General features: G+C 33.5%; 1 protein-coding gene across 1 annotated transcript; it reads left to right on the forward strand.

The window, feature by feature from the left end:
• The first annotated feature begins 695 nt into the window (after positions 1–695).
• LOC120155960 (NAP1-related protein 2-like) lies at positions 696–5,410 on the forward strand. Its single transcript, XM_039167410.1, has 10 exons — positions 696–951; positions 1,042–1,232; positions 3,625–3,719; positions 3,780–3,900; positions 4,092–4,163; positions 4,286–4,396; positions 4,481–4,542; positions 5,005–5,065; positions 5,174–5,230; positions 5,327–5,410. Exons 1-10 carry the CDS (start codon positions 696–698, stop codon positions 5,408–5,410), a joined length of 1,110 nt encoding a protein of 369 aa, XP_039023341.1.
• The last annotated feature ends 17,490 nt before the right edge of the window (positions 5,411–22,900 follow it).

A 22,900-nucleotide genomic window follows, 5' to 3' on the forward strand; every position in this document is an offset into this window, starting at 1 on the left:
TTATTCATCGAAGGTTGATGCATCGTTTTTTATTTCTCATTCTCAAGGGGTGTATAGATATGTTCTTGTCTATGTAGATGACATCATTGCTACGAGGCAGTCAGTTGTTGAGATTGGATGAGTGGTTCGTTTTCTCCGTGATATTTTTTTGTTGAAGGATCTCGGTGATCTGCACTATTTTTTAGGAATTGAGGTTCAACGTTGTGATGATTCTTTGGTTCTAACTCAGAAGAAATTTATTTTAGAGCTGTTGGAGAGGACAAGTATGTCGGAGGCTACACTGACCATCACTCCTATGATTCTCAATAACAAGCTTAGTCGCGATGACGGAAAACTGCTAGAAAATGCTCAAGAATTTCGAAGCATGGTCAAAGCGTTGTCGTATGTCTGCCACACGATATCAGATATCATCTACAGTGTGAGCAAGGTAGCTCAATTCATGCATGAGCCACCTGAGTGTCATTTGTTGGCTACCAAACGAATCTTGCAATACATGTCTAGAACTGCGGAGTATGGGTTGGGTTTTTCTCTGTCTAAGGCGGCATTGCGTGTGGTGGCGTGTGCTAATGCAAATTAGGGTGGTTGTTCTGATGATCGAAGGTCCATATCAGGCCATTGTGTGCTGGTTGGTGATAATATGGTGTCGTGGAATGAGCAGAAGGTTGTCTTGAGGTCAACCATTGAGGAGGACAAGTATGTCGGAGGCTACACTGACCATCACTCCTATGATTCTCAATAACAAGCTTAGTCGCGATGACGGAAAACTGCTAGAAAATGCTCAAGAATTTCGAAGCATGGTCAAAGCGTTGTCGTATGTCTGCCACACGATATCAGATATCATCTACAGTGTGAGCAAGGTAGCTCAATTCATGCATGAGCCACCTGAGTGTCATTTGTTGGCTACCAAACGAATCTTGCAATACATGTCTAGAACTGCGGAGTATGGGTTGGGTTTTTCTCTGTCTAAGGCGGCATTGCGTGTGGTGGCGTGTGCTAATGCAAATTAGGGTGGTTGTTCTGATGATCGAAGGTCCATATCAGGCCATTGTGTGCTGGTTGGTGATAATATGGTGTCGTGGAATGAGCAGAAGGTTGTCTTGAGGTCAACCATTGAGGAGGAATACAGTAGCTTAGTTGATGCTGCTCCAGAAGTTGCTTGGGTTGATGCGTGTTTGACCGATCTTGGAGTGGTTTGGCATGAGAAGCCCATCATCTGGCGCGACAATACCAATGTAATTGTGTTGAGCACAAATTCAGTTCATCATGCTTATTCCAAGCATGTGGATTTAGATGTTAATTTTGTGAGGGAAAAAATTGTTGGAAATCAGTTATGAATTAGCTATGTCCCTGCTGCTCATCAAGTTGCAGATGGGCTAAAGAAATCATTATCCAAAGCAGCTTTTACAATGTTTCGTGAGAGGGTGAACGTTTGTCTGCTGAAGAAAGGAGAAGAAGTAGGGAAAACGTTGAAAGATAATGTGCATGGTGTGTGCTAAGGTTCACATGTGTAGTGTGCATTCTGATGTATCTGAGCTAAACCTAGGGTTGTTAAGTTGTTAGTTCAGCTGTTAGGCTGTTAGATCTGACAGTTTCAGACTTGAGTGTTATAAAATGATGTATTGCAGCTTTATGAAATAGAGCAAAATAAATAGTATTTTCATTGTTTCTTGGGTTCTTTAATAATATAAATCAAAAATATATAATTATTATTTTAAAAAAATTGATAATTATTCTATAAAATAATATAATTTATAATTAAATTTTATATTAACAAGGGTTGGTATTGGCATAGTAAATGTAGAAGTGCATAAGAGAATGGAAAATGAATGCATGTTTTAAAACAATGAAAAATTCAATAAATTCATGGAACATTGTTCCTGAAATTTGCTAAAGAGATAAACTTCAGCACTAGTTTTTTTTTCTATGTAATTTGCGTATTAATATCATCAATCATAATTTTAAAACAATTAAATCGATCAATATTTGAACTATTAAAATTAAAAATGAGTAATTTATGTGTTTTTAAAAATATTTCAAACGACAAAATTGTGAATTAAAATTGTTTAAATTCAATGGGAAGTGAATAAACTAATACATAAAAATATTATTAAAAATGTTTAGTTTTCATAGAGGCATACAGGGCGGAGCCAGGATTAGATATATACAGGGGTCGAAATATTAAATTTTTAATAAAAAATACAATGACTTACTAGGTATTTAAACTTACAATTCAGAAAACAATGTTTGATTTGTCTAATAATTAAATTTATAATGAACCAAATTGTTATTAGACAAAAAAAATTGAGAACATTGAATTATCATTTCTTTTTTTTTTTGTATAACCACCGGTTTCAAATCTATTGGTCGACTAATTCGGATCAGATACTACATAGGCGAGATAACCCTCCTAACCCAGTTTGTTCTATTCGCAATCACCAAGATTTGAACCCCTGGCCTTACTTAAGGGATCTAGTGCCTCATCCCGCTAGACAAACCGGTTGTTGGTATTTGATTATCATTCTTTAGTTCGCCCCCTACTTGATTAAATATCTAATAAATTCTTATATTTCTTAATTTAAATACTTAGTTTTACATTAAACAAAATACTATTAGATTAAAATATATCGAACATAATTTTTTTTATAGGGGTCGAGCCACTTCGGGGCCTTAGGGAACTCCGCCCACTACAAGAAAATATACCTTTAATGACACACGAACGATGACACACGCTAATTTATGACTTGCAAAACATGTGTGTCATAAAATAAATGTCATGTTTTTTAAAATCTGAACGATTTATGACTTACAATAATGTGTGTCATATTTAATAGTCATAATCCATAAAATTTGCAAAAACACGAAGTATACTTTTTAATTGTGTGTCATCTTTAGGAGTCGTATTCTAATTTCCCCCATTATTTTCATCCTTCCCCGCTTCTTCCCCTGCCTAATGTTTTCCACTCCTTTCATTCTCTCCTTTTCTCTCATGCTTTTCATCTCGATTCTCTTCTTCTTGTTAGGCCCGAGTTTGAATCCCTAGCCTCTGCCGCCCATTTCCGCCTCTGATGAACTCGATGATCTCTGTCTCTTCCACCGCACCACCGTCTATCCCTCCACCTCGTCCTCATAATGATCCCACTCTCTTGTTCTATAATATCAGTACGATTTTTTTTTTGGTTTTCTGTTTAGTTGTATTTACAACTTTAAACAGACGAATCGACCCTATTCTTCTTCTTGTTTGTTTTGTAAGTTTCCTCTTTGTTTTGTCTATATATTTGTTACTCAGTTTAAAATACGAGTCTATTCTCTAACAAAATTTTAATGGTGATTTTCATGTTTAGTTTTACAGATGTTGCAGAAAACTGAGAATCCAGAAAAACCCATGTTTAAAACTGAATTCCCTCCTCAAGGTTTATTCTATTACCGCTTTTTTCACTGTTTTGTTATCTATTTCATTGTAACCTAAAGATTTATTAAACACGTTGTTTAGCGGGGTTACTTTAGAATATCATGTCTAATTGCTGAGGTGATTTAATTTGCATATGTTTGCTTTGAGCTTATTTGAAAGTGGTAAATGGTTATATTTGGTGTTCCTATTGGTGTTCCTTTTTTGGTATTTTGTAGATTAATGAGGAGGCGAGTGAGAAAGTTTTAGAAGTGGAGCAGAAGTACAATGAAATACGCAAGCCAATCTATGATAAGCGGAATGAGAAGATTAAGTCGATTCTTGATTTCTAGTTAACAGTTGTAAGCTCTTCTATTATTTCCTATCAATTTAGGGATTTTCCCCTTAAATCTGTCTCCATGTTGAGAAGAAGGATTTCAGTTGATTTGTTCTTTTATGTACAATTTTTGAGTCATCCTGCTCTTGGTGAACTTTTGAATGACGAGGATCAGAAGGTTTAATATCACTTCTTTCCCAAACTGAAACTGGTTCAACACTTATATTACTTTGCAAAATTTATTTTTAGTTCAATTTATTTATTCATTCATTTATAAGAAGTGTTATGGATTTTCCTGATATGTAATTCTAGGTAATTTCTTTCTTATTTATTCATTCTTCTTATTTTCAACCTTTTGTTGCTTGATAGATATTTAAGTATATTAGCTCACTTGAAGTGGAAGATTTTAAAGATTTGAAATCTGGCTACTCCATTACATTTGTAAGTTTATTTATTTTCCTTTTCTTATCTTATTTTGTAGGAAATTGAAGTTGCATTTTACATTTAATCATGGTCTAATCAGTCATCACAATTTGTTGACTGGCTTTTGTTATATTTTTCAGAACTTCGATCCCAATCCATACTTTGAAGATGCGAACCTTACGAAGACCTTTACCTTCCTTGATGAAGGAACCAAGATTACTGCTACCAAAATCAAGTGGAAAGAAGGCATGGTAAGGGTTTCTTCTCTTGTCATGTCTACTCATGTTATTTATTTCCTTTGGTTATCATGTTAAATTAGTTTTCTAAATGTCAAGGACTTGCCAAATGGAGTTGACCATGAGAAGAAAGGAAACAAGCGACAGTTTGCTGAAGAAAGGTTTGCTATCATATTTGTCAATCAAATTTCTCCCCAGCCTGAGGACTTTAGTCACATAAAACCTGAGATTAATTTCTCTGTTGTGTAATGTAGTCACTTCATTTTTTCTCTCAATAATTTTATTGAATTTCAGCTTAGCATCTTATAAGAATCTTAGTTATTTCATGAGTCATCTTCCTTTTGTTATGTAGAGCTAAACCTTGGCAGATAGAGTTTTCCTTTTATAGTACAGACAAATTAAGATTACACATGCATTATGTATTATTGTGTATTGTGATTATAAATAGTATGCATTTATATGTTTCTTTTAGTTTATTAAGTTGCATTATAAATTCTAACATGGTAGGAATTTGTTGTACTGCAAAGCTTGGGTCATTTATGATATTGTCTTGTATTTGATTTTGCCTCTTTCACTTAACCACCATCTCTATATTATACTAAATTTATTAGACATGAATGCAACTTCTTTACCTGGTTTTCTGATGCTCAGCAGAAAGATGACATGGATGAAATTCATGATGAGGTAAACTCTTTATGCATGTGCTGTATGAATGTAGGTTTTCCTTCTTTTTTTCTCATTTTGTTAAAGAGTTGGCGCCTGGCCTAAGCTTTCACTTGATAAACACTACAGGTAGCAGAGATTATCAAGGATGATTTATGGCCCAATCCCCTCACATATTTCAATAATGTAACTTTATTTCCTTTGGATTCTTCCATCGGTTTTGTTTTATACCATTTATGATCATCTTATGCTTCCTTTAATTTTTTTCATAACCTGATGCAGGATGCTGATGAAGAAGATTTTGAGGATGATGAAGAGCTACATCATCTTTTGCCTTCTTTTTTCTTTCAATTACTAAATTCATAATCTTCCTGTAGCATTTGTTCTTGCATGTTTTCTTTCAGGATAATGGCATGATGTAGGTTTTGTGGTCTTTATTTTAACATTTTTGGTTTATTTTTCAATAAAGATAGAATAGATTGGTCTATTTTCATTGTAGATATGTTTGTAGGACATGCTTACTAGAGTTTAGCTTGTAGTTAAAATTTGAATTCATCAATTGAGTAATAAATTGCTAATAACAAAAATGTGAATATAGAGCTCCCTTACTAGGGTTTCTCAAATGGTTGGAAAGGATGCATCCTTTTAGTTTCAAGTATATGCTCATTTTCTTTTGCTGGAGCGGTTGTGAATGTGACATTTGTGTGAGATATACTCCTAGAGCGGCTGGAAAGTATATGCTCATTTTCTTTTGCTGGAGCGGTTGTGAAGGTGACTTTTGTGTGAGATATTCCTTCTTACTTGAGGTCCCAAATTCAATTATACATTTTGTTAGATTCATTTATGGCTTGCTGCATAATTGAGTCAAGTTCAAACTACCCCTGGTAACTCTATAGCTTGGGTTTCTTTTTCCAAACTAATTAAACTTTATGTTCTCTATGGACCTGGAAACATAAACCGGCTAAAAGGGTGGAGTTGATAATGTTCTACCGTAAAGAATACCCAAAACTGTTGTAATAAAACCGTCAGAACTTGTGGCTCATTTTCTTTCTTCTTATACTTATTCCAAGTTGACAAACAAGGACTTCCCATAGGTTTACAACTAATGGGTCGTCCATGGGGTGAAGCTACAGTTCTACGTTTGGCTTCTGCAATCGAGGTATAAACAAGTTTATGTCCTTGAAAGAGAATGTTTTGAACTCTATATTCGAGGTTGCATAACTAATTATAAAGAAAACGTCTCATGTTTCCAGGAACTTTGTATAAAATCCAGGAAGACACTTGCTTCATTCTATGACATCTCAAAGGCCAAGTAAGAGCCTTCATGGACTATGTTATATTGCAGATCCTTATGTTGTCTCTTCAGAATCACCAATAACGATGCATCTCTAAACATCGTTATCTTATTTGATGTATCTTATGTGGAAAACTTTATTATGCCGTGATATTTTGTATCGACATATGATTACAATATTTTTGATAACTTAATGTTAATATATTGTACGCAAATGGATTGCTTATATATAATATGATATATATATTTTAGTATTATAAGGCATTAAATGTGATTTAGTTTGATTATTTGTCAATCTACAATATATATATATATATATAATTTACGACATACAATCACGACACACGAATGTGTGTCATCTTTTCTAATAACGTGTGCTTCAATGACACGCAATGTAAGTCATAAATTCGTGTCATAAATTTATGACACACAAATGTGTGTCGTCTTCATTTATGACGGGGGCTTCAATGATGAGCAATGAGCGCCATAAATGTGCATCATAAATGCGCGTCATAAATGCGTGTCATAAATGTGCGTCATAAATTTATGACGCACAGTTGCGCGTCATCTTAAATTCATGTCGGTGGCTTCAACGACAGGCAAATGTGTGTCATCCGCACCCATAGATGATGCGCAATGCGCGTCATTAAAGGGGTTTTTTTATACTAGTGGCCCCTGGTCAGGCAGACGTAAAGAAGAAAATGCATGAAATTTGTAGTTTCAAAGTTGGTCAAAATCACTGGATTATTGTTGAGTGACGCTCCATTAATCTATGCAAACTGCATGATTAATTTAATTAAATAATAATAATAAATGATACATTAATCAATTAAACTTAAACTAAATTAATTAAAATCTGAGTTTGACCTTTTGACTATCCACCCATTTGCTACTATAAATATCGAAACGTTTCTAACTTCCTGACTCACATCGCAGTCTTGAAACTTCATTTTGATAGCCAAGTCGTCTAAGAAAGCTATAACTTTCGGAAATGGACGGCAAAGGTGGAAGTGGCAGAGGTGGAAAAGGTAATGGCAGCCGCGGCAAAGGAGGTGGTGTTATAGGTATTACAATCCGAGACGATACAACGAAATAATAATTAAAACAAAATGAATAAAGTACATTAATTTGTATCAAAGTGTCATGCCACCTTCAACGCATGCAATACCAAATAATTGGTATGTAGCGATAAAACCAAATACAACCAACAAATATATTCATGAATTTTTTCCATGATGATTCATCAAATTGAGGCAAAGGACGATCTACACCTCGGTAGGATCTCATCGCAAAATTCGTGTACATGAAACAAGAATAAAACAAAACGATGAATAACATAGAAAATTTATTCTATTTAATAATCAAAACGAGTATAGAATCAACGATTGGAACCGAGTTGAGGCATGCAACTCTGCAGTTTTCTTAAGACATTTTCGGTCACTCTTTGGTGCTTGAGATCTTTGGTCATCTGTCTCCCAAGATACAACAACGAGATGATCAGCGCACAGTAGCACAGCTGCCGAGATCACGAACTATTCCTTGTCTTCGCCTATCACCAAAAACTAGAAAAAATAATTCCTTTGAATTGGTTTTTGAGTTGTTTTTCATCGTGTTTAACCTAGTAGGTTAACAAGGTATTTATAGGGAGTTCACATTGTGAACAATTGGAAATTTTTTGACCTAATGAAGCATTATGAAAATCAAGCAATTAAGAAATTTCCAAAATTATTGTTTTGATTAAAGGAACATTTTTAATATTCATCCTTTTAATTTCAAAACAGATTTTGAAAAGATATGTTCTATTTGAGAAAAATTATTTCACCTTTGGGTTAAAATATCCGTAAGGCCACAAAGAGTTAGACCGGTTCGAACATTTTTGTTACCCACGTCGTGCTCGTCTGTACATTTATGAACCAACAATTGGTTCCACGTTTTCCACAACGACGTTTGGGTAAATTTCTCATTCAAAACTCCAAAATTATATTTTTTTCCAACAATCCCCCACGTGAATGAAATTGATCATTTTATCAAAATCATTTTGACTTGATATGGTAATAGACTCTATGATCGATAATTGCATAGGATAGGTAGGTGTCCTCCTTTGAAACTTCCCTTGTGACAGCATATTTAGTTTATTAGCTGGCTAGTGGACGTGATATCCTTAAATTACTCTACCGTTTGTGTAAAAGATGGTATACTTCACACAACTACCCCTCTGACAAGAATTTTAGTTCTCATGGGTAAGTCCTTAAAGCCATGGACATCGCCTGGTTCTACAAGAGTTTGAAAGAACTATGCCTAATAGTCTTCTTGAAATGGCCTCACTTCACATTCACATAGGTGACTTATGTTGCTCGACTCTTCGAAGCACACAATGGTCATTAAAAGTTTTGCTTAGCCTATACCAATTTGATATTTGTTTACATCATAGGAACGGACTTGGGATAATAAATCCCCACAGTGATCGTTCATAGTTTATGCAATTAGGTTGTCCCTTTGAACCAAGATCTTGGAATCTCCAGTCAACAAGGTAAAGTTTTCCTTCACATAAAGCCTTTCATTTCATGGGCTTTAGTCTCATTCCTTTCGATGTTTTCTCAATTTGATCTCAATATTAACCCTTCGGTTAGTGAATTTATGATATTATCCTTTGATCTTACAAAATCAATAGTGATAACTCCATTTGGGATCAATTGTCTAATGGTATTGTGTTGGTGATGTATATATCTCAACTTACCATTATACATAAAGTTCTATGCTCTACCAATATATGAATATTGTGGGCATAAACTTTGGTCATTCAAGAATATCCTCCAAGAAAATCAAAAATCATTCAACTTATTCTCTAGACTTGTCTAGAGCTACAAATGCTTATTCCATTTTTAATTTGGTTATAATTGTTTTCTTGAGGATTTCTATGACATGATTCCTTTTCCCAATCTGAAACATATTCACTTGTGCCTTTGATATATTGAATATAAGATATTCAACTGGCATCCGAGTATACTTCTATACTCTTGAGCATATCTGAGATATCTCAATTCAATCATAATTACTTTTTAGAGGTTTGTCATAATGACAATATCTTCATTTCAACCTTTCATTGAACATCTAGACTTATTTTTGTTGATAGTCTTCAATCATCTTCCTTAGTTATATAAGGGAATACATTTTCAAAGAATGAGTTATTCTTTGATTTCGTTATCGTGTTCATATGAATCTCGGGATTCTTTGATTCATACATAAGATGTCAATATGTCTTGCTATAATCTATATAGCCAATATAATCCACTGATTTGGGTTTTCATTTCCTTTGATAATGAGATCATTATCTTTACAAGACATCCGCACATTTTTAAGTAATTGTAGAAAGATTTTCTACATTCATATGGTGTCTTGTCAAACTTTTCCGGAGAACCTTATCTAAAAGGTAACTAGCTGGAAAAATAGCTTCCCCACATGTTTTGTGATAACCAGAACTTCTTAGCATTGCGTTCATCATTTCCTTTTTAAGAATTAATTATGCAACTTTGCTACCCCATGATAGTGTCACTTTATGAATAATATCATGTTGTGCAGAGTAGTGAACAATTAATGATTCAATTTATTCACCACCATTATCACTTATTACCATCTTAATGATTTTATTAAGTTAGTTTTCAACTTTGAATTTATAGAGAATACATTTCTCTATAGCTTCTCCTTTGCATTTTAGCAAATATATATCAATACTTTTTTATATCACCAATGAAGGTAATAAAATATTTATTCCTTCTTGTTTGTAAAAGTAGATTAGGTAAACCCATTATTACAACATGAATTTAATTTCTAGAATAAATTTGCTTTCAAGATCTCACTTTACAAACATATAGAGATTTAAAGAAATAAATTTAACGATTTATTTCTTTCCAAGAAAATAAATTTAATCCACCTATTTATTTTCTTTTTTAAATCATGAAAATAAATCCAATGATTTATTTCATTTTACAAACAAGAATCATAAGAGATTCCCCAAAAAACAAATTCAATGATTTATTTCTTTTTACAAAGCAAGAAAATAAATCAAACGATAAGTTTTGATTTATTTCATTTTACAAAATAGGAAACTAAATCCAATGATTTATTTTCTTTTTACAAAATAAGAAAATAAATCCATTGATTTATTTCCTTTTACAAACCAAGAAATTAAATTTTATGGTTTATTTCCTTTTTCAAAAATAGGAAAATAAATCCAACGATTTATTTCTTTTTAAAAATCATAACCATACAAGATTCTTAGGAAAATAAATTTATTGATTATTTTTTTTCAAAACAAGAAAAATAAATCCACCAATTTATTTCCTTTCATAAAACAAAAAAAATAAACTCAACGATTTATTTCCTTCTATGAAATAGGAAAATAAATCTAACGATTTATTTCCATCTACGAAATAGGAAAATAAATTCATTGATTTATTTTCTTGTACAAGATAGGAAAATAAATTTAACAATTTATTTCCTTTTACAAACTAGAAAATAAATCCACTGATATATTTCTCTTTAAAAGATAGAATCATATAAAAAATAAATTCAACAATTTATTTCTTTATTCAATATTCTGAGAAAATAAATTTAACAATTTATTTTCTTTAACAAAATATAATCATTTAAGATTTTCAAAAAAAATTTAACAATTTATTAACTTTTACAAAATAGAATCATTTAAGATTCTCAAGAAAATAAATTGGACAATTTATTTTCCTTACAAAGTTAAAATAATTCAAGATTTCCAAGGAAATAAATTCAACAATTTATTTTCCTTACAAAGTTAGAATCATTTTAAGATTCTCAAGGAAATAAATTCAACAATCTATTTTTCTTACAAAGTTAGAATCATTAAATATTCTCAATGAAATAAATCTAACTATTTATTTTTCTTACGAAGCTAGAATCAACACAAGATTCTAACAATGAAATAAATCCAATGATTTATTTCCTTTATATTATGTTAACCGACGGGATTAGTAATACTAAAACCAAAACAGATATATCACAACAACTTGATTTTGTTTAACAAACATAAGTCAAAAGGAATTAATCTTTTAATTTTACCAACCAAATAGTCAAAAGGAACTAATCCTTTGATTTTACTTTTGGCAACACAATAATCAAAAGGAAATAATCATTTGATTTTACTTTTGACAACACAATAATAAAAAGTCTTGGATTAAACTTTAAATATGTTTGTATCTACAAAATTTCTCAAATGAAATTTTTAGTACAATAAAAAAATTTATAGTGTTTCAAAAAACACAAACAATAATTATTATAACATTTAATAATAATTATAAATACCAAAAGTATTATTTATTCATTCCATATTTAATATTCAATATTAATAGACCAAAGGTTATATGGTAATAATGTCATAACAATAATATCATGATTAATGCTCGTGTGCACTTTTATGGGCGAAATTTTACCATAATGATATTCTCCAATAATACCGTAATATAGAAAGAATCACATTGATTCTTAATTGGTCTACATTTATAGGCATTAACTACATATAGAATTTTTATTTTCCATAATCAAAGAATCACATTTATTCTTTTATTTGCCAAAAAGGAAAATCACCATGCACTAATCACTATGTATTTATGTATTTACACAAGTTGGTTCCTATGTGAGCTTGCAAAGCAATTTGTAAAAAACTTATGTACCATTGCGCAGATTCAAATCAACCTCACTTTTTTTTATTTTTTTATCGAACAGAAACAACGTTTCCAACTTAGTAACCAACGTTACTTTAACAACTATTTCTATTCAATAGATTTGTCCACTTTTAAATTAAGCAAACCAGCTAAAACGGTAGGAAAAATCCCGAAAATGAATTTATTTGCTTTTCACGCTTTTCCCAAGATTTATGAATCAACTCGATTTTTTTCTACAGAAAGGTAGAAGATAGAATATGTCTTAAGATTGTTATTGGTATGACAATCCGAGACAATACAACAAAATAATAATTAAAACAAAATGAATAAAGTACATTAATTTGTACCAAGGTGTCATGCCACCTTCAACTATGCAATACCAAATAATTGGTATGTAGCGACAAAACCAAATACAACCAAGAAACATATTTGTAAATTGTTTCCATGGTGATTAAACAAATTGCAGCAAAGAACGATCAACAACTCGGTATGATCTCATCGCAAAATTCGTGTATGTGAAACAAGAAAAAAACAAAACAACTAATAATATAGAAAAAATATTTTATTTAATAATCGAAAGGAATATAGAATCAACGATTGGAACTGAGTTGAGGCCTACAACTACGCAATTTCCTTAAGATAGATTTTTGGTCACTCCTTGACACTTGAGATATTTGGTCGTATGTCTCCTAGGATACAACAATGAGATGATCAACGCACAGTAGTACAACTATCGAGATCACGAACTATTTATTGTCTTCGCTAATCACCAAAACCTAGAGAAAAGAATTCCTTTGAATTGGTTTTTGAGTTGTATTTCATTGTGTTTAACATAGTAGGCTAACACGGTATTTATAAGGAGTTCACATTCTAAACAATTGGAAATTTTTGACCTAATGAAATATTAATGAGAATCAAGCAATTAAGTAATTTCTAAAATTATTGTTATGATTAAATGAACCTTTTTAATATTTATCATTTTAATTCTAAAACAGATTTTGAAAATATATTTTCTATTTGAGGAAAAATTATTTCACCAATGGGTTAAAATATCCGCAAGCCCACAAATAGTTATACCGGTTCAGATATTCATGTTATCCAAATCGTGTACGTCTGCACATTTACGAACCATCAATTGGTTCCACATTTTCTTCAACAACGTTTGGATTAATTTATTATTCAAAACTCTAAAATTATTAATTTTTTTCCAACAGATGGCTGTGGAGGCGGAGGAGAAGGAACATCCAAAGGAGGCGGCGGGGGTTCGGGAATGATGGTGGCTCCAGGTAGTAAAGGTGCAAATGTTATTTCTAGGGAGCTTTTGCGAGCAACCCACAAGCTTACTTCGCCGGCCTCCATTCAACCCAAAATTCCAATAAATAAGTAATGTAATGTTTCTGGAAAACTGCTTTTCATTGATTTTCATATCAATTATTTTGTAATTTTACCAAAAAAAACTTAATGTGTAACGCAGTATGTTTTTTTATTATATAGCATTCCAGTTAAGGAATACAAAATTAGAAAAAAACATTGTATAATAAAACCATTTGATAAAGGCATCAGGATAAGAAAAGCCTTCCCAGTATAAAAGTTTCATCAAGCTCCTGTTCTTTTCTTTGATAAAAAGGGTTCAATTTTTTTTTAATCTATTTGTGTGCGTAAAGGTTTGGTTTTTAGAGTGAGTTTCAAGTTTTGGGGTAAAATGTTTGTAATTTTGGTAGAATTTAATGTCGAAATTTGCTTTAAAACCCAAATTGGAACATTTAAATTGATTACAATATTTGAACCATCTGTGAACATTTAAATTGATTGCAATATTTGAACCATCTGTGAACATATTGATGGTTTCCAAGGTAAATGGATCATCCGTATCCAAAGCTATGCTAAAGAATGAAATGGAAGATACTCATATTTCACTTAGTACAAGGAAGAAGGGATAGATCCATTGATTAAATTTAAAGACCTAAATATTTGCATTTGGGGTATTCATTGATTAAATTTCAACATCTTTAGGCATCTTCCTTGCTTTTTAAAGCTTCCTCTACCTTGACCCTCCAACGAGTGGTCTCTACCACGATTTCTATTTCTATGACCTCATGTTTCACCAAATCCACCCGCCACAATGCACTTTTCAGCTTGGACTCTTTCTCCATTATGGCGTCATAAAAATAAGCGAACAAATAATATATAAGCATGAAGACATTGAGCATAAGCATCTATAATCCTTAGCTTGTATAAAGGCTTAGTCTACTTATTAGAGTTTATGGAGTAGCATGTCATAACACATTTTAGAGAATCGTATTCACAAATTATAACCATGGTAGAGACATATCTAAATTCAATAAACATCAAGTATTACAATTCACCATTGTATTCACTCATTTTCGTCTGGAGTTTTATTTAGTATATATATAGGGTTTTTATAAATTTTTGAAAACATATATATAATATATAGTTTTCGAAAATATTTTGAAAATATATATAACATATAGATTTTTAAAAACATTTTGAAAATATATATATATATAATATAGTTTTTGAAAACATTTTAAATATATATATATAATATATAGTTTTTAAAAAACATTTTGAAAATATATCATATAGTTTTTAAAAAATATTTACATGTATATTATATAATATAATATTATATTATATTATATTATATTTATTATTTCTTTTTCTTTTTCTTTTTTATTTACTTATTTTCTTTCTTTTGTTTTGTTATTTGGTACAAATAGAGAGTCCAAAAACAGGATCCAAATCCAACAGTCCAAAATGCCCAGCAAGGAACCTAACCAGGTGGGCAAGCCTGACCCAGCAAACAGACCTGGCCAAGAGCCCAACAAACCAACTCGACCCAAGTTTGCCTAACCTATCAAATTAGGGTTTCTAACTGAAGCAAAAGCGTCGGCACTAGATCCTTTGGATCTGAACCAATCCAATGTCTCGTATGTGACAAATGATAGGGTTTCAATGTCGCACGTTCAGGGAAAGACATCAGTTAGCCCGAGGACTCTTGGAGAGTCCTGGTTCCAGCAGCAACAACAACACAAATAATTCGGAAAAAAATAGCAAAACAAATCAATGTTTCAGTCAAAATAGAATTCTAAATGAACCCAAAAATAGTGGATTCACAATGCTATAAATGCATGTAAATGTAAAATAAAACAGAAGTAAGATCGAAGAAAAAAAAGAACTCTAACTCTCGAAAAGAATCGCAATAAAAGAGGTAACTTTTTACCATTCTCAGTTGTTCACTTGCATATGTGTGTTTGGGTAATTTTTTTTCTTTCTTTTTTGACTAAAAAACCAAGAAAAAAGGAACAGTCAATGATCAGGGGAAGGGTTTTCGAGAAGTTTTTCTCAGATCTAGCTCTCTTTGAGGCTCTTTTGTGAAAACAAATAAGATTTTTTAAAAGATGAGATGATAGGCTTTCGAACGATGTAAAAATATTTTGGGTTCACCGTCGATGAACGGTTGCCGGTGCCACGGCGACCGGTGAGGCAGAGCATGGCCGGAATTTGGTATTGGGGTTGAATGTTCTTCGAGCTTAAAGAACATTTTAGAGATTTTGGAGGAATTTTTTTTTATCGGTTTGAAGGGGATGAGAAAATGAAATCTGTTTGTGTATTTAGGGCCTTTTATAGCAACCTGAAAACCCGTTCGGATCCTATGAGGATCCGCGTTTTTTTACACGGGTATGGTCAAATTGCGATATTGGTCCCTCAACTATTTTTAAAATTAGTTTTGTACCTTTAATTTAATTTTAATTACATTTTTCTTCTAAATTCATCACCCACTTTATTTCTTCTTTTAATTTGGTCCTTTTCTTTATTCAATTTATACTCATTTAATTACTTTTTAAAGCCATTATATTTTAGGAGTTCTTGAACTAACATTTTCTATTCATTTATTTATTTTTATTTCTTTTATCTTTGTTTTAATTATTTATTTTTTATCTTTGTTTGCACATGATCTTGTAACATATTTTCTAGCTTAATTACCCTTTTTCTTTGCATTATTTATATTACTTTGTGTTTTCATTATGTATAATTTATTTTTGTTCTATTTATCGTTATTTCCCATTCTGTTAATTTCTATTTCTAGACAGTGTATATATATTTTTATTTCATTTAAAGTGTTATAATTTAACTTTTGTTTCTCTTTCTTTTGATCAATTCAATACTTCATCTTTTTAAAACATATTTTTAACCTTTTAGGTGTACTTTTTAATAGATTAAAGTAAGTAATTTGGATTGAACTTTTTACTTTTTAATTTAACTTGCAATTTTCTTAATTAAGACAACTGGAAATTAAATTCGTACTGAAAGGGCAGTACAAGGGTGTTAATCCTTCATTGACTGTAACCGACTCCTGAATCCGATATATTTCTGGTAAAACGCAGACCATGTAAGATGGTGTCCGATCAACCTAAATATTTTTAAAAAAAATGATAGGTGGCGGCTCTAACCCATTTATTTAAGTCGAAGCCCAATTCCGAGCCCAACCCGAAAGCGACGGTGACAGCTTGGCGACTCCGCTGGGGAGAGGTAAGTGAGTCAGACTAATACTAATTTATGGTTTTCTTCTTAAGCGAAAATTGTAAGTTTAAATTTTAAGTTAATTTTTCGATCCTTATTACTTACCTTTGATTATTTTTCAAATAAATAGTTGTACTACTGTTTTTTAATGGTTTCAAATTATTAAAATATTTTTATCTCAAGCTCTATACTCGAGCTTCGAACCTTTTTCTTAAGTGGAGGTGAAAGTGACGCCTTCGTGAGAATTTTTTCTCTGTATGGGCCTAGCAAGTAACCTTTGGGATTCATATACCTTATGTCTTCATGTGAATTTATTCTCCATATAGACACAAGGGAATGTGTCCTCTCGAGTTTAACTTGGTCTACAAAAGCTTGTAATGGGCTTAGGATTGAAGGTCTGGCAAGCCCAAGAGGGAACCAACAAGGAGAACTCAGGTACCTTCTTTAGAACCTAAACCAGGAGACTACAGGAAATTAGAGCTCACCCCTAAAACTCCATTTCAAAACCTGGGATGTTCTACTTTCTATTTAAAACATGCAACCTATCATTTTTTGCTTTATTATTATATTATTTCTTACTAACTGATTTTTCTTTCCTGTTTGTTTTATAATCATTTGTATCATAAAAATAGGTAATTGATCCAAAAAAAGTGTTTGTTACACACAAATAATTTGAAATAATGGATAAAGGGGTTGTAATGCAAGAGGTGAAAAACGCCGAGGTACAACTATGGTCCGAAAAGACTCAAAAAGAAAAAAGGAGACAGTCTGCAAGGAAACTATATGTCAGCTCTGGTTGGCTATGCTTCTGTCAGTCTAAAGCATAATGATGTTCAAGAACTACGGAGTATTTGGGATAGCTGGAAAAGTTACCAGAAAAGGAGGTTGTGCCAGTGGTATGGTGATATTATACTTATACTCTATATTAAGACTGATGAGCCCCTATTTCGAGCCCTAGTACAATTCTGGAATCCGGGGTACAACTGCTTCACATTTAACCAAGAAGACATGGTACCCACAATCGAAGAATATATTGCTTTGCTGCATTACGAAGGAATTAGAACGAATCGAATTTACATCAAGAGTCAGCCTTTCAAGAACAGGTTGGTAAAAGTGGTGGGGGTAGATGAGAAATGAGTAACTGATCGGATTCAACATAAAGGTAGCGGGGAAGGAATTGCTTAGACCCATATCAAACAACTAATGAAGAATCACCCCGATGAATAGAAGGCAATAGACCTTTTTTGTGTTGGGCATTTATGGTTTGATTATATTCCCAAAGACTTTGGGATATATTGAGACAGCTGTGGTGGAACTATTCCAACAACTCCTGAAACTAGTAAATTTAGCACCGACAATTTTAGCTGAAACTTTTCGTTCCCTCCACCATTGTAGAAAGACTGGTGGAGGAAGATTTTTATGGTGTGCACAGCTTCTCCAAGTTTGTATCCATAGTCACTTCTGGAAGCCTAACGAGATTTCTTACCGCTGATTCAGCACCATTTATTCTTCTTTGGGGGAATTCCTCACCCTGAAATGGCAAAAAGGCATCCCAAAAGAAAAAATGGATGAAGGTATTCACACACCTTCAGGATAGGGATATTGTTTGAAGAGCCCCTGGTTAACCCATAGTGACATTATTCTCCAATGTGGAGACTCAGAAACTATGACATTACTCGGATTATGGGGAGGTGTCGGATACTCTCCACTTTTGGCACTTCGACAGTATGGAGCACGCCAGTTTGTCCCAACAACACATGAAATATCTGGATCAAAATTTGCATATCATGGGGACAACTATAAGAAAAATGTCAAAGAAGTAACTGAGTCGTGGAAGAAAAGGTTTCGTATGGATGTCGTGGCTGCCAAAGACATGCTTACTTCTGACTTTTTGGAATGACGAAGGTTAAGGAAAAATGAAACCATCCTAGTGCCATACCTTGAAGACACTCGAACCATGGAAGAACATCTTAAGCATATTCCCTCCGAGCTAGAGATAGCAAGGAAAGAATTTGAAGCCGAAAAGCATGAGCTGAAACAAATTCTAAGGGAAATCGAGGCTAAAAGATTCCAGTGGAAGTTGGATGCTGATACCCAGAAGGATCGGACAAACAAGTTAGAGAGGGAACAAAAGAATATTTGCTTTGAGCTTGAGGATTTGAAAAAGGATATCAAGAAAAAGTCCAGAGCAATTCTAATCTAAAAATATCTTCTGAGTACTGGAGAAGTGAAGCTAACAGCTTGAAAAGGAAGTTTGAAGGGCAGAATGAAAGAGAGACCTTGAAAGAACAACTAAAGACTTCTTAGAGACGTTTGTTAGACAATCAACACCAGAATAAGCGTTTGAGGATCCATGTAACTAATTTAGAGAAATATTTTCATAAGTAGCAAGTGCATGATGGCAAAACCATAGTTGAGTTGGAGACCATCATGGATGAGTTCAAGAAACAAGCAAATGAGCTTCAGATAGTTCCCTTTGATGGAGGATTTCAGTGCCATTTTCGTTGGGAACAAGCCCAACAAAAGGTGAAAACTAGAGATGCAGTCATCCGAGATTTCTTGGAACAAGTACAAAAAAAAGCTCATCACTTGCACAGTTTAGCAAGGGAAGCTGAAGTGGTCCTACAAGGTATTCAAATGGTTACAGATGAAGAAAGAAGACCTGTTAACCTGTTAAAAGTTGTTCAGGATTTAGAGAACTTAGTCAAAATGTACCTTTAAGATATTTTTGTCTTTTTAAAAATAAAACACTTTTGCCTCAATAAAGATTATTTATAATTAAAGTCATGTTTTTGTATCAATGCCTCTAATTCACATGCATAATGAATTATTTTCATGTCTTGCATTTCATTTTTTATTTTCCATGTTTTACATTCATATTAACTAACAGAAAATGTCTCATTTGAAGAGAGAACAAACACCGAGTATACCACCACAAGCCTTGGACACACATCATCCTTACAACACCTGCACGAAGAAAAGACAAATGGAAGCCAAAATTGCTCAACTCAAAGAGAACATATTGAGGTTGCAGAGGGAATTAGAAGAAAATATAAGCCAAAATAACCAAAGTACTCTGGAAAGTATCACTAAAAGCCAAGAGTCTTTAGTTGATCAAATTGTTGCCATGCTATCTGGCATGAATCAAGCAAGTGCATCTGGGTAGGGTCATCCAAAGGGGTAGCTATGCCACATACCCCGCAAGTGGTTATTTTACCTGGAATCTTACCAGGACTACACGGGGACTCATCCGCTGTAAAAGCGAAACCCTTGTCTGCTGTAAAAGTACAAACTTCTGTATCTAACCCTGAGAATAATCAGAATGATTATCATATACCAGATTTTTATGAAGAAGACAAGACAAAGAAAATGGAAGAAAAAATCAAACTGTTGGAACACCAGATAAATGTGGTTAAGGGGGACCATGATTATTATGGAGTCGATGTTCTAGAGCTGAGCTTAGTCCCGTATTTAGTGCTCCCACCAAAATTCAAAGTTCCTAAATTTGATAAATTTGATGGGAACAGTTGCCCTTCAGCTCACATTACCATGTTATGTCGGAAAATCACAGAATATGTAGGGAATGATCAGCTTCTGATCCATTGTTTCCAAGAAAGTCTGTCTGGTTCAGACATCCGGTGGTACAATTAGATGAATCGATCTTATATCAAGACCTGGAAAGATCTCGCCAAGTAGTTATTGGAACAATACAAGTATACAAATGTTAACTTCCTAAAAAGGCTACTTTTAAAGCCTTTTTCACTTAAGTTATTGTTTGTTTAAAAGCTCATTTTAGTCATCTTAGGATCATGTAGTTTCATATAGTTGCATTTGTGGTGGTTGTGCTATTTTATTTCTTAATGGTGCTATTTGAGGGAAAGGTGCATTTTGTCTATGGTGTGTAGGGAATAGCAAGAAAAAGGATTCTTTGGGAAGTAATGCCGCGGCATCACACGTTGCTAAAGCAGATTGAAATGCCTTGGCATTTCTGGCGCAGAAAAAGACAAAAAGATATTTCTGGATAAGGACAGCTGGCACTGGACAGCTGTCTCTGCACGTGAAGGACTGCTGTAACCGCCTGCCAGAGCTGCCAATGGACCACTGTCACTTGGAGGATAAGGTTCATGCACAACATGTGATTCTAGGGGTAGGAGGGGTATTTTGCACCCAACAAACTCATCATTACCCCTAGATATTTTTTATTATATATGACACCTCATGGGAGAGAGAGATACACGGACGGAGAGCACACGCATAGAGAGAAAAAAATCACATTTTTATTTTCTCTTTTCTTTTCTTTTTCCTTGGGATATTCCTCCATTGATAAAGCTCCAAGGAGTGGCAAGCTAGGCGCCGGACGGAGCTAGCGAGCTAGGTGGTTCGTGGTGGCCGAGAGGAGACCTCTGGTGGCACGTCGAAGGCTTCTTCTCACTTCCCTTTTTGCTGCTATTTTTATATTATTTTTTGGGTTTTTGGAACGAATATTTTCATGACTTTGTGTTTGGATATTTCGAACCCCACCATGAACTAACTTATTTGGTGGTGGTTGGTTGAATGGTTGTTTGAACTTTATTTTCAATAGTATATTTAAGTTTATTTTGGTTCTTTATTTGCTTTGCTTATGAATGCTTCACCATCTAGGCTTGTAAGAGGCATGGAAATGTCCATCTCTTAGATGAAGGTTAGGTATTCGGAAGAATCCTAAGCTAAAAATACTTGTAAGTATTCGGAAGAAACGCAAGATAAGATCCTCATAAGCAATGGGTTATGGTATTTTCAAGAGGCTTTGAACCGGCCTAGGAATATTATAACTTAATCCCTTAGATCTCGGAAGATACTAGGATATGATTTTAACGACTAAAAAGGGTGTCTTTATCAATAGGGTAGGCTGGCCAACATCGTTGAGTGAGAGCAGATGCCTTGGCATACTATTCTGTTAGGTTCTTTTGAACACTTTAGGAAAGCCCTGTCGAGTAAGTAAAGACCATTTAGCTTAAATATACTTGAGAAATAAGTTTAGCAACCTTAGACCAATCCTTACCATTCATTTCATTGGAAGCTTGTCACGTGAGGATTATTTTCTTCTTATTTTATTTATCTTTTTATTTACTGTTTTTACAATTTTTCATTGCCTTGACATTTCACCATACTCAACATTAAACATCAATCATTGCCACTGCATTTCCATTTGCTACACCATCACACCATCAATCCTCATCCACCAGCATACACATATCCATTACCGTGACATTTGTATATATCAAGACTAACTATACTTAGATAGAATATTGCATTGCTTTGGTTAGACTTTTGTGATTTCACCCAATCCCTGTGGAGACGATACTCACTCATTATTATATTACTTGAGCGATTGTGTATACTTGCACATTATTTGCGTATATTTTATAGTACTCACAACACGTGAACAAGTTTTTGGCGCCGTTGCCGGGGATTGGCAGCATGAAGTTATTTAGTTTTGCCAGAGCATTTTATTTTGTTTTGTGTATTTTTATTTTTTGAATAGTTTACTTGATATTTTTGTTTTATTTTTTTTAGGTTAATTTAGTGTATGCCTAGAAGAAATTCTGAAGAGCCTTTGGAACCAATAGAACCTGAGATTGAAAGACTCTTTAGAAGAAGAAGACGTGCTCAAGGAAATATGTATCAGATTGGAAACCAAGGCATTGGTCAAGATGACGGAAATCAGAATGCCGCGGCATTAAACAATTCTGAACCTGCTATCAGGCCTCGTGTTATTCGAGATCATTTAAATTCGATGCTGGATGATCTGAATCCTGGGATTGTGGCACCCGAAATTCAAGCTGCATATTTCGAGCTGAAACTAGTCATGTTCAACATGTTGAATTCCATTGGGCAGTTTGGGGGTATGCCAACTGAAGATGCCAGGCAGCACATTCATAATTTTCTGGAAGTTTGTGATTCTTTCCGCCAAGAAGGAGTGCATGAGGATTTTTTGAAATTAAAGCTTTTTCCGTATTCATTGTGTGACCGAGCAAGAGCTTGGTTGAGTGGTGTACCAGCCGGTTCGATGGAATCATGGGCCGATCTTTGCAAGAGTTTTTTATTGAGGTACAACCCACCGAATATGAATACGCAGCTAAGGAATGAAATATCATCTTTTCGCCAAGGCGACGACGAATCCATGTATGAGTGTTGGGATCGTTACAAGAGCTTGCTTTGAAAGTGTTCAAATCATGGTTTTCATGATTGGACTCAAGTAGTCATGTTTTATAATGGAGTCAATGCACCCACGAAGATGTTATTGGATGCCTCGGCAAATGGGACATTGCTGGACAAATCACC

This window comes from Hibiscus syriacus, unplaced genomic scaffold (genome assembly GCF_006381635.1).
Source record: "Hibiscus syriacus cultivar Baekdansim isolate YM2019G1 unplaced genomic scaffold, ASM638163v2 tig00111210_pilon, whole genome shotgun sequence".
Lineage (NCBI taxonomy): Eukaryota > Viridiplantae > Streptophyta > Magnoliopsida > Malvales > Malvaceae > Hibiscus > Hibiscus syriacus.

Coding starts and splice junctions, on each gene's coding strand:
- LOC120155960 (XM_039167410.1), top strand. CDS start 696: ATGTCGGAGGCTACACTGACCATCACTCCTATGATTCTCAATAACAAG. Junction 3,720..3,779: donor AAGCGGAATGAGAAGATTAA/GTCGATTCTTGA, acceptor CTATCAATTTAG/GGATTTTCCCCTTAAATCTG. Junction 4,164..4,285: donor CTGGCTACTCCATTACATTT/GTAAGTTTATTT, acceptor TATATTTTTCAG/AACTTCGATCCCAATCCATA.